This window comes from Nelumbo nucifera, chromosome 4 (genome assembly GCF_055504915.1).
Source record: "Nelumbo nucifera cultivar China Antique chromosome 4, China Antique-T2T, whole genome shotgun sequence".
NCBI classification, from domain to species: domain Eukaryota; kingdom Viridiplantae; phylum Streptophyta; class Magnoliopsida; order Proteales; family Nelumbonaceae; genus Nelumbo; species Nelumbo nucifera.
The window spans coordinates 29,843,569-29,855,899 of record NC_142652.1 but is presented as its reverse complement, the minus strand read 5'-3'; the positions used below and the strand labels follow the sequence as shown (position 1 = coordinate 29,855,899).

Here is a 12,331-nt window from a genome sequence, read left to right as displayed (position 1 = left end):
CTACGAAGACATGAAGCTGCTTCTTTTGGTCTTCAGATTGTCTAAGCAAGCTCAGCCTTGGAAGGAAGGATTACAGGATAACAGAGTGAAGAATGATAAAGTTTAACAGCTATTTGTGATGTCCATATCTGGAATTATAAGTGAAGTATGAAGAAGATGAATTTTCCAAAGCGGTATATCATTGTCTTTTTAACCTTCATCTGCACTTCAGTAGCTGCTCATGCTATTGGGATTAACCAATCAAGCAAGGGAACTATACTTTCTACATTCTATTATGGGTACGCTTGTTCACAGGTTCCTGGAGGATGGGCAGCCCACAAGATAGGGGGAAGGAGTGTGCTTCTCCCATCATTTCTGTTGTGGTCTAGTAAAACGTTGCTAGCTAAAGCTATTGCTGGTAAAACGTTGCTGCCCAAAAGGTGCTATTGCTGTAGCTAATGACACTGATTTTGTAGAGGTGAGAACAGATTTTCATGTAATGATGGGTTCTATAATGATGAAACGAGTGAGGGAAGGATAAGCACACAGAGAAGTAATGTCCTATATGAAGAAGCATGGAAGTATAGTGGTGCCGCTTCTTCTTGATGCCTCTAATTAAGCAAAAATGAGATTTCTTTGACTGCCCTAATTAAGCAAAAATGAAAAAAAAAAATGAAGGTGAAATACCTGACAACCTTGGACGTTGAGAGCAAGAAGACCCTTGGACGTTGAGAAGAAGAAGACCCTTCCTTTGATGTTGAGAGCAAGAACACTCTGGGACATTGAGGGTAAGAAAGACTTTCAGTGAGTGGGAATCTTATATATGAAATAGGATTGGGCACTTCGGTCAAAAAAATATTTAACAAGCTGACTCACCATTCATGGGCATTTTGGTCATGAAACTTGCATTTAGGTTGATGTGGACAACTTGGGTCAATGAACTTTAATGGTGTTTTAACAAATAGTGAGTTTTAGAAAATAAAATCTCACTGGCTGACTGACATAGTGAGTTTTAGACGTTTTGAAAAGTTATGGTGAGTTTAAGAGAATTCATAAAAAAGTGATGGTGGGTTTTAGAAAGTTTCTTAATAAATTAAACTAAAAATTATCAAAATATCATATAGAATAAACTGAAAATGACTTTGATATTGTATACTATGAACAAAATGAATTGAAATGACTTGTCATTTGATACTTTAATAACAGAAAATTTGAACTAATTTTACATACAACGTAAGTTTGGATGGGGTAGATCCATATTCAGTGCAGATATAAACATATTGAATTTGGATCACCCTTAACCGATTTAATTCAAATTCAAATAAACAGGTGCAATTTGCAGTCCAATCCTATTACATATGAAAGATCTATCATTCCTTTATAATGTGAAACTAAATTTGTTACAATATTCTATGTACTTTAAAATATAGAGGTCTATTTTTTGTATCATCATACCATGTATTACATTACAGGGGATCAAGGGATGGGGACGGAGTAGGGTACACATGAAGTCCATCGACCTTACCGGGGAGAGCTCACAACTAAGTGGATTTGATCCATGCCTCCATAATTGGAGTGATGCTGAGTGATTAACTTGGCTAATGGACCATCAGCACATACATAGAGTTTCCCGATTTGAGCTCTCATTGAACAAGTCATTACTAAGCCAATGACCCATTAGCTGAGATGATTGCTTAACATCCTTTCAAGCCCTTTAGGCTTAGTTTGGAAGGAGTACAAATGCAAATATGTAGAGTACAAAATCTTATATTTTATATTATTTTGTATGTATTTGCACTATACATATTTGCATTTGTACTCTTTCCATACTAAGCCTTAGATGCAGTGAAATCAAATCCATCCAACTACAGGATCTTTGTAGTATGGCCAGATCTCCCAAAAATGTTGGAACGTTTTTTGTTGGGAGGAGATACGATACCTTCTGTGCATCCTACTCATTTCCAATCCCACCCATTGAGTCCTCAACAAGGGACTAACATCTGCCGTTGACATAACCTCGTCTACCAATACAACCAAAAGCGTCTCATGCTTTGAAGTAATTGATGGGTTCTCATAAGAAAGCAATGTCAGGCACCCAATGGTTGTATTAATATACAAAACGTTAGTCGCAGATGTAAGGATCTGCTTTGTTCACGGGAATAGAGGTTTGGAATCGGAATTGGAATGAACCATTATGTTTCCTATTGTTTGATTGGGTGGAACCAGAATGAGGAATCCCATTGTCATTACAGTAGGAATGACATTCCCCCATTTTGAGGGAATGGCCATTCCCTCCACTTCCTTTAGGAATGAAATCTCATTCCAGTTTATTCTAATTTCTGTCTGAACCAAACAAGACTGAAAATAGACCAGTGGAGTCTGTAATTAATTCTGCTTTTGGCTTGATTTGGGACTGGCTCTCTGTTAGCAATACATGCAGCAGAGTTTCATCATTCTTTTTTGTCTGTAAACTTTTTTGTTCCTTCTTAATACTGTTTACTAGCAGGAGAGGCCCTATTATACAGCAGGGGAAATGGTAAAATAAAAATGAAATAGAACAATATTTTTCCAAATTTTTACCTTTTGTCTTTAAGAAAGGAGAAGATGGAGGTGCTAGAAAAAATGAAGTTGGATACTTTATCTTTTAATGGTCACGCTGCCGCAGGAGTAATAACAAGAAAAGGTGAAAGGAAAGAAAGAAGGGGTTTTTAGTTTTGCGAAAACATTTAGTTTGACTTCAATTGACTTCATTGAGTATATACAGATATATAACTAAATAACAACCATTGTAATAATACAAGGACAACGTTGTTTCAGATACCAAGATTTATATGACCCTGAACAAAAAAAAAAGATTTTGTATCACTTGCACCACCATCATAGCATCAGAACAGAGCAAAAAATTCCTAAGATTTCTTCTCTTAGCCTCAAACATGCCTTATAGAAAAGCTTTCCATTAAACATTAGTGCTTGTTGAATTCCTGTTTTTTTTGATAATTGAAAAGGAATTTATTAACATTAGAAAGAGACTGATACAAGCCACCTAGGAAGAGGCTGGTTCAACCCCACCCTTGAAGTGAATACAGCATCAAAAATTAAAACAAAACAGAGAAGAATTAAGATTACAAAGCAGCCGAATAGAGGCTTTCCCTGTTTACCACTTGTTTTACAAGACAGTCAGCCAAATCATTTGCTGACCTACTCACCCAAAGTATGTTGACAGTCATGTCCCTTGTTAGCCATTTAATTTTTTTTCAATAGATCCCTCTAACACCAAATAACCAAGTCCAGATTCATCAGCCACCCCACAATTACTTTGGAGTCTCCTTCAATTATTAGGTTCTCCACACCCAGTTGATTATCTGAATCCCTTGTAACACAGCTAGCAGTTCAACCCTATTGGAATCTCCTATTCCCACTGGGCCCAAGAACAAGGCTAAAAGGATGCTGCCCTTAATCCCTCAAAACCTGTGAATTTTAGCATCTACATGTATACTTCTAGATCAAGAATTTAAGAGGACAAAGGCAACTGCAGATATCCCTATTTGAGGATCAAAAGAACCATCCATCAACATAGTACAAGAGTGATCCATAGCATGAATGAAAGAATTATTTTGAGAAGAGTGATTCTGAGTTCTGTTTTCTGTCAAATCAATGACCAAAGGAAATTTTTTGAGCAAAGTTAACTGAGAATTGGCATTCTCTAAAAACTTGCATGGATGCAAAAATTTGTTTTCAAAAGTTGCACTATTTCTTCGATCCCAAATGAGTCTGAAAGAGTATATTGAATTTTTTAAAAAAGAGGTGATTGCAATGCTTAAGTTTTTATCTTAATCTTTCTTTATATTTCTTAAGTTTTTTTATTGCAATGCTTAAGTTTGACTTGCTACCAATGAAGCAAAGTTTCATGCAGTTCTCTTTCATGAACTTCATCAAGATTGATTCCCAAATCACAGAACTGCAAAATACCCTAAATCACTAATTGGTATATCATAAATAATAATAAAACAAGAAAGAAGAATAGAAACTAAACTTAAGAAATATAAGGAAAGAATATAAATGTACTAAGTAAATACAGTAATTTCTGAAACTGGAATAGGACACTTATTATTTAAAAAACAAATAGAGAGCCTAATTTATTTTTCAAATAAATAAATTGATGGACAGAACCATTGATGATTGAAACCTTGCATGAACTAAATTAGAATTTAAAAGCTTGATTGAAACCTTGCATGAACTATTGATGTCAAACTCCTCTCTCTCTTTCTCTCTCTCTTGTTTTATTACTGCAATGCTGCAGCCAAAGATAGTAGTAGCCTTTACTTGCATGGGACCTAAAAATTAAAATTTAATTTGTATATCGCAACTCAAAGAATATAAAAAGGCTGTAAACCAGACCAAATGTCAGCATCATGCCGTTAACTTGTTTGTCAAATCAGCAATAACACAATTACACACCATATGGTGGTCAGACACTGGTGAGATCTAAAATCTAATTTAAGTTTTTAACTATTCTTATCATCAGCTTAGTATAGTAATTCATTTAATATCAATAAAGATATTAAAATTTCTATACTCTAAACATGGTATCTTGAATTTAAATCCAATGATGAGACAGTTTGACCACTAAACTGAAAGTTGCTTCTGTCAGTGGAGAAAGTGAGAGTGTTACACAAATATGATTCCTGCAATACTTAAAAAAAGGGGAGAGCCGGATGGAAATTTTTAGAATTAGACTAATATCAAAAGCTACTTCAAAGTTTTCTTTTTTTTCAATCAACAACATGAAAATGAAATTAAAAAAAAAAAAAAGGTTTACTTCTGTTACCAAGGCCATTATGGCATTTTTCAGAATATTGAGTCAAGTATGAGAGAAACCAGTTAGTGAAAAAAATGCCAAAGGTTATGTGTATCCAGTGTACCCCTCCCAAAACCATCATAGGGTATGGCCCTTTAGTATGATGTCTCAATGTTGTTTAGTTTTTAGTTCTTGGCTAAATCAACAATGTAGAATGTATTTCTTACGCAATCTTTCCTGATCATGGAAAATAAATTTCTAAGCTTCTAGAGGAAACAAATGACCATCTTGAAACCGGTTGGCATTAATTTATGGACTGAGGTCCACAATCCTGAAACTACAATTTTTTTCTCCCACATCATCTTTCCAAAATATTCATACTTTGTGTCATGAAAATTTGGAAGAATCGTCCGTTGTTATAGACTTTCAAATCAAATGAAAGTTTATGTGATTCTTGGAGTTAATTACCACTACTTTGATGAATAGGTCTTACCATGGATAAGTTAATCATTCTTGGTGCTGATGGCAGTAATAGCAGGAGAAATGGAAGTAAAACAAAGCATTTCAATGAGCATAAAATAACAAAAAAAGGTGCATTATAATAGTCTCACATAAAAGGAAAGCAAACAAAAATTGTAATAGCATCCGCATTTTACATTCATATGTATACAAATTCCTTCTAAATTCATTTTAATTATTTTTTGAGAGAAGGTAAATTAAAGATTTGTATTAATGTATACTGTAAGCACAGATTACAAGTGTGTCAACAGATCAAACATGTACAGCCAGGAACTATACATTAGAATTCACAAAAAGATCCCCAAAAAAATCATTTTAACAAATAACATTATTTTATTAAAAGTAATACAAGTGGTAGAAGGCAATAGCTTGGTAGACATGAAAATTAGGCAAGACAGGAGAGTGGATTTATAAAATTGATCTATCTGCATGACATAAAACTTGTGCTTTCCACCCATTTAATTTATTTCTCAACTTCTGAATAATATAATGAAAATCTTTTATTGATTATGAGAACAATAAAGTTGAAATAGGGAAAAACTATGAAGGCAAAAAATATTTGCTTCAAGCAGTAGCAACAAAATTGCTTCAACTCAGAGGTGCCATAAACAAAAGCTACCTGTTTGCAAGAGTGTTAATTGAATAAAACAAAAACAAACACAGCATATCCACATTATTCATCTTTATATGATGGATACTCTAATTGCAGTCATCTCTTGAACAGCTTAAACAAATAGAGATGCTTGCTTTTCATATGATTTGCATGGAGACTGGATCTGTTGAAGGGGGGGAAACGTAACAACCACACGTACACCAACTGCCAATAAACATGTTGGCACAAGTCGGCATAACTCATATTGGACTTACTGTCTGAGGCTTGCTTTCAACACAACCGAGTTATATTGGTATGCCCATTAGTGACTAGCAAGTAAACCCATGAAAAGCATGGGTTGAATGGAGATTTGGTTAGGTTTGGACTGGCACATTTGGGTATGACATCAGCTTGGATGATTGGATCCATGACAGAGTCCATATTTATGGTTGGTCTTGGGTTTGGCCTTTAACCTGACCCAACCCATCTAATTTGTACCCCTTCTTAATTACTATTAGAGAGAGAGAGAGAGCTTTAGGAATGATGTTATTAGAGAAAGTAATAATGGAATTTATTAGAGAAAATCAAGAACTATGAGAGTGTTTATTGTGACTTGACTTCTTATATTTTTAATTCAATTTAAAAATAAATAACCACATGTGTGAGAAATGAGAAGAGAAAGAGTTGTTGTAGTTTATCTTTTGTATAAATGGTGTTTATTTGTAGTTTAAATAAAAAAAAATGAAATCCAATATGTTCCAAATGCAGGAGTTTTTCCATTCCTCTAGAGACTTTGAAAGTTGAAACTCTACTCATACAAGCAAGGTCTCTTGTATTAATCAATATTTCCTTTCTCATGTCATCATTACCCTCGGATGCTTGCAACATGTAAAGCTAGCTCCCTTTGTCCAGATTTCTTAAGGAGTTCAACTATATCACCAATATAGGGGCCCTTTAATTGGACCTTCTTCTCCACCATTGCACCAACCAACTCTGTAGCTTCCACCAAATGACCTTCTCGACAAAGACCCATTAAAAGGATGGAATAAGTATCAGAATCAAGAGGAGATAAGTAATCTTTCTTTTCCATTTCCTGATGGAAACCAAAACAATCCAAGGACCGCCCCAACAAACATAGTTCCTTCATCAAAGAGTTGCATGCCAATCCATCAGGCTTCAACCCACTTGCTAACATCCTCCTAAACACCTTCTCTGCTTCCACTATATTTTTAATCCGCAACAAAGACACCACAAGAGAACTATAGCCTGTGTCACAAGAAACACCACCTTCCGCAATAATTTTATCAATCAGCTTATAAGCCTCTTCTATATGGCCTCCTTTGCAAAGTCCTGTAACCAATATACTGAGTGTAATGCGATTTGGATAACAGCCATGGGTTTTCATTCGATCTATAACCCCCATTGCCTCAATTGACCTACCATTCTGACAAAAACTCTGAATTACAGATGTGTAAGTGACAACATTTGGCAAGCAATCACCGCCGACCTTTTCCATCTCCTCCAATAACTCAAATGTTCTCTCCAGGTTTCCAATTTTACAAATGCCATCAAGCAATGCAGAATAAGCCACGACATTTGGAAAACAGCCATGACCACGCATTACCCTGAACAGACCACAGGCATCCTCCACCCGTTGTGCACTACAGAACCCCTTGATCATCTCAACATATGTGACCATATCTGGATAAATATCAACAAAAGCCATCTCATTCATTAGTTCCATTGCAACATCCATGTCACACTTTTCACAGAAGAGCCGTATGACAATATTATAGCAAGCAGTATCGGGACGGCAATTGAACTCCCCCATCTTCCTCAATACCCTTAAAGCCTCCTCTGCAATATTAGCCTCTCTACAGAGATTCAAAATTACTTTAAATAACTTAACAGAAACAAAGGAACCTTCCTTTCTATAACACTCTAGTACATCATATAGGCTTTGCGACCTACCATGGATCTCGAACAATTCACAAGCTTTCCTATACATGAATGAGCTGTGTCTGTAATCCGATTGAAGACCAGCCCAGACAAAGAACCTAAGGCCCAAGGTAGGATGATCCACTGAACATCTCCGTAAGACATCTTCCACGCATGAAGAATCCAATTTTGCTCTAATTTTAACTAGGCTCCGCTCTAAGTTCAACCCAGGAGTATTACTTTGCAAGAGATTCCAGTAATTCTCTGCAGCCAAAGAACTGGCAAACGGACGAGCCTGGGCAACCAAAAATCTTGGATTTTTTAAATGGTATGAGATCAACAGACATCGACATATAGAACGGATCGCCATGAATTTGGGACGAATACTTACAGATTAGCTAAATGCTTGATCTATGTTATCTAACAGTTGTAGAAAATTGAAGCTTTTTACCTCAAAGTGTGTTCAAGACCTTGAAAATTCAACCATCTTTGGTTCGTCAGAGATAATCATAACTGCTTCAGAGACCCGCATTTCCAATATGCGCTTGACGCCGGTCCCGGCGTCGTTTCGCCGGACGGAGATGGAAAAAGAAGATAGGGGAGAACTGATGCAGAGGAGAGAGATGGAGTGATAGACTAGTGTTTAGAGAGAGTGGGGAAGAATTTAGGAAAGGCGATTTTTTTCCAGAAAATCACGAAGGGTTCTTTCGTTTCATATTCCTCCTGGAATTACAGTATTACACCCCATGGCCTCTTGCCTGTGCAGCCAGCGCGGGAGGTCATTCAAAAATATAGAAATCTCCCCTCAAGTTTCTGATAATGATAAAAAAATTCCTTAAAGTTTCATTTTATCAAAAAATCTCCCCTAAACTTTTGAAAAAGCCAACGCATACTTCCCTTCCATCGCTAATCCGTATGAAAAATGTTTGACCGATGAATTCATTTTTTCAAAATATCCATTTTACCCTTTTATAAATGATTTTACATAAAATGTTACTAAAATAACCCTAAAATAAATTTTACCTTAGAACAACTCATTTACGATTCTCTTTGCTCTTCTTTCAATCTCTGACCCCTTAAACTTATTAGGGAGACAATATTTGTGGTTCTGCTTTTCATTCACAAAATAGGACAATATCATCTGCAAATTAAAAGGCTTTATAAATCCTCAATAGACAACTCATAAAGGAGACTATACGAGAGATGCATGAGAAGTATAATAACAATGAAATTTAGGAATTTATGAACCTAAAAGGGATAATCCGTAAATTTGAAAGGATCTCAAGCTTCAAGATTAATTAATACAAGAGTTGTGTGGTAGGAGTAAATTTAGGGAGTGAATAGGTGATTCTACTAGCCGGACTGTTTGGATGTGGAGTAGGGGATTGTCCATTGCAATATTTGGGACTATCATTGGGCGGAAATCCAAATATAGATAGTTTTTTGGTATCTATTGACTGAAAATTTTACAAAGAGATTTTAGAAATGAAAAATAAACTACATTTCTTTGGGAGGTAAGATAACCCTAATAAAGTCAACTTTGGCTAACTTGCCAATATACTTCCTATCTACCTATAGGATATCGATGAAATTGTCAAACCAACTAGAGAAGATTATGAGAGACTTCCTTTAGGAACCAAGAGACATCAAAAAAGACCACCTAAGAAAGTGGGAGGTGGTATCTAAAAGTATAGATAAGAGGACCTAGGAATAAGAGATATTAGGATAAGAAACACAACATTATTGGGGAAATGGTTATAAAATTGTTGTTGGAACATGACAAACTTTGGCATAGAGTGATTATTAGTATTCATGGATTGACAGACAATGGTTGGAATGTAGGAATCAACCCTATGGCTTATCAATGTTCTCCTTAGAAAGCTAATTATGGTATTTTGCCTGCCATCTTTCATTACTTCAAATTGGATGTTTATGCAGGAAATAAAGTGTTGTTTTGGGAAGATGTTTGGGTTGGAGACATTCTCCTTGGTGAAAAGTTGCCTTCTATTCACTGTTAGAAAATAAAAGAAAAGTGATATCTTCAGTTTTTATTGATAATTCTTGAGACTTGGATCTTAGGAGACGTCTAAGGGAGTCAAAGATGGCAATGGTGAATGAATTAGTTGACCTTTTAGGGTCAACCGATCTGGATCAATCTTGTTTGGAAAATAGAATTTGGAAACCTTCCCCATCTAGTGTGTTCACTTATTCTTCCTTTAATGTCCTCATTAAGACAACAAACCCCACAAGGAGCTTTTCTTTGAAGGAGGTTTGGTATCGGTACCCCTAAAAATTTGAGCTTTTTGTTGGGAGTTGGTTCTCCAAAAAAACAATACTCTAGATAAGTTGCAAAGAAAAATGCCAAATTTATGCCTATCACTTCATTTTTGTAGCCTTTTCTTGGACCCTCGTGAGATAACCACATACCTATTAATTTCTTGTCCATTTGTGTGCTTTATTTGAGCTTGGTTCGCTTCTATCTTTGGTTGTAGGTGGACACCTCCCCTATATGTGGTAAGCCTTTTTTACCCAAGCTTTTCAAGCAAGCAAAGAGACGTGGAAGATTAATGTGGAGATCCACAAGAGTAGCCATCTTGTAGTCAGCTTGGGAAGAAAGGACCAATAGGATCTTTAAAGGAGTGGAAAAATCCAATGAGGAAATTGTAGAAAGAATAATCATTATGACTAATCAATGGTTGAAAACTATAGCTTTGTTTAAAGACTTCTTAGCTAAAGACATTTATGGGAATTAGGAAGTGGTGGCATCTACAAATTCCATAAAACCTACTGTGCAAGAATTGTGGTCCCCACCAACATAATAAATAGTGAAACTAAACTTTGACAGGAGTTCTAAAGGTAACCTGGGCCCTTCAAGTATAGGAGTGGGGGACTCGTTGAGAGCGTAGGTGATGGCCTTACTTCAAGGTGTAAGATATGCCAAATAGTTGTAGTTACACCAAATTGAGATAGAGGGAGACTCTAAATTGTTGATTGAGTGGCTGCAACCTAGTAAGTTGGGAGACTGGATTTATAGACATCCCATAAGGGAAATCCTCAACACAACAAGGGAGATCAGTGTGGACTCCAAATTGACAAGGAGACCAGTTAATGGCTTAATTGACACATTGACTAAACAAGGGATGAAGAGGGAGATAATCTTTTGGGCAGTATTATACGAAAGATTATTGAGGACTCAACACCTATTTAGGGGTTAACAATTGTTATTAACTTTGAAAAGTTGTGCTTAAGTTGTATTAATGAAGTTACCATTCCCAATAAAAAAAACTAGCCCCAGCCCCTTGCCCTTTATGGTTATAAATGCATCATAGATCACTCATTTGGAATATTGTGTCAACCCACTTTCCTCAAACAAAATTACAAAATCCAGATGTTGGTGTATGATGCATGTGTACCTGATACAAAAATTGCTTCTATCATTGAATTAGAGTTGGGTATCTCATCCTATAAAGGTTTTGCCGGCCTAAGTCTTGGATTAGTAACCTTTGAAGAAGAGATTGAAAGAAAATCCTATTGCACATGAGCAAGAACAGGAGGAGTGGGTTGCCTAATATTATTTATCTTCCATCATGTCATCATTAAAGAACGTGGCTCCTCAAGGAGCTGCAACAATCTACCATCATCCAAAGAGAGTACTTCTTCCATTATAGATCTAGGGATTCCTAATCCACTATATGTCCTTTATAGATTGACAAGAAATTTCATAAGTTGCAAGTATATTTTTCAATCATAATTTAGAAATATATGTATTATTTGGATATACAAGTATAACACTATGACCAAGTTCTAGATGGAGTTTGGATTATTATTCTTGTTGAAAATTTAGAATTCTAGGGAATTTCTTACTGCATAAACATAAAATTGGAGCAAGAGAACAACTATATAACATCAGGATTTTCCTTGAGATATTTTTCTGGTGCAAAGTTCTTACTCTTGATTGAGATGGCCTCTTGTCAGTATGCTAGATCAGTCCACTTGGATGAGAAAAAGCAGGTTTTCATTTGAATGCAAGGTAGTCAAGATATGTCTAAAGTGAAACAATTATTTATGGACATAAATTTGCCCCCATATTTGTCTAATGTGTTTAATACTAAGCCTTGGTGGTTGCTATTGCATGAAACTTTCATGAAAGCTAGGTTTAGCAACTTTTTTTGTAACTTTATACATATGGAGGACAATATAACATGCAAGAACATCACGTTTTAAACTTTTCCCAAGTACAAGTAGAATTTTATCCAAGTGTTAAGATTGTCACCTCCAACATCCATGAAACAAAAAGACAAAAGGGAGATGAAAGAAAAATTGACCTTTCTCTCTCTTCACCGTGACTATCCGAAAAAGTCATTGGACCAACCTAAGCTTATAAAACAGTTATAAGGCTAGCTATGTTGTACAAAACAAAATGTTAGGCAGTCAAAAAATAACATGGCCAAAAAATGAGTGTAGTAGAAATGTGTATGCTAAGATGGATGAATGGAAAAACTAGA

The 12,331-nt window shown here is 35.7% G+C and overlaps 1 protein-coding gene and 1 long non-coding RNA gene across 7 annotated transcripts in view; one reads left to right on the top strand and one right to left on the bottom strand.

The window, feature by feature from the left end:
- The window catches only part of LOC148792119 (uncharacterized), a 60,954-nt gene extending 60,391 nt beyond the window's left edge, over positions 1 to 563 (top strand). For 5 of the 6 annotated variants that reach the window (XR_016085713.1, XR_016085712.1, XR_016085711.1 and 2 more), the window contains one exon: positions 37 to 563. This is a non-coding gene — a long non-coding RNA (uncharacterized LOC148792119). The remainder of the gene's footprint in view (positions 1 to 36) is intronic. The other variant, XR_016085716.1, reaches the window with a different exon arrangement.
- Positions 564 to 6,557: 5,994 nt separating this feature from the next.
- Positions 6,558 to 8,583, bottom strand: LOC148792118 (pentatricopeptide repeat-containing protein At5g47360-like). Its single transcript, XM_088902505.1, has one exon. It carries the CDS (start codon positions 8,194 to 8,196, stop codon positions 6,754 to 6,756), a length of 1,443 nt encoding a protein of 480 aa, XP_088758631.1. The 5' UTR covers positions 8,197 to 8,583; the 3' UTR covers positions 6,558 to 6,753.
- Between the last annotated feature and the right edge of the window lie 3,748 nt (positions 8,584 to 12,331).

Excerpts from the sequence above, each read along its gene's own strand:
- LOC148792118 (XM_088902505.1), bottom strand. The coding sequence starts at position 8,196 with ATGGCGATCCGTTCTATATGTCGATGTCTGTTGATCTCATACCATTTA.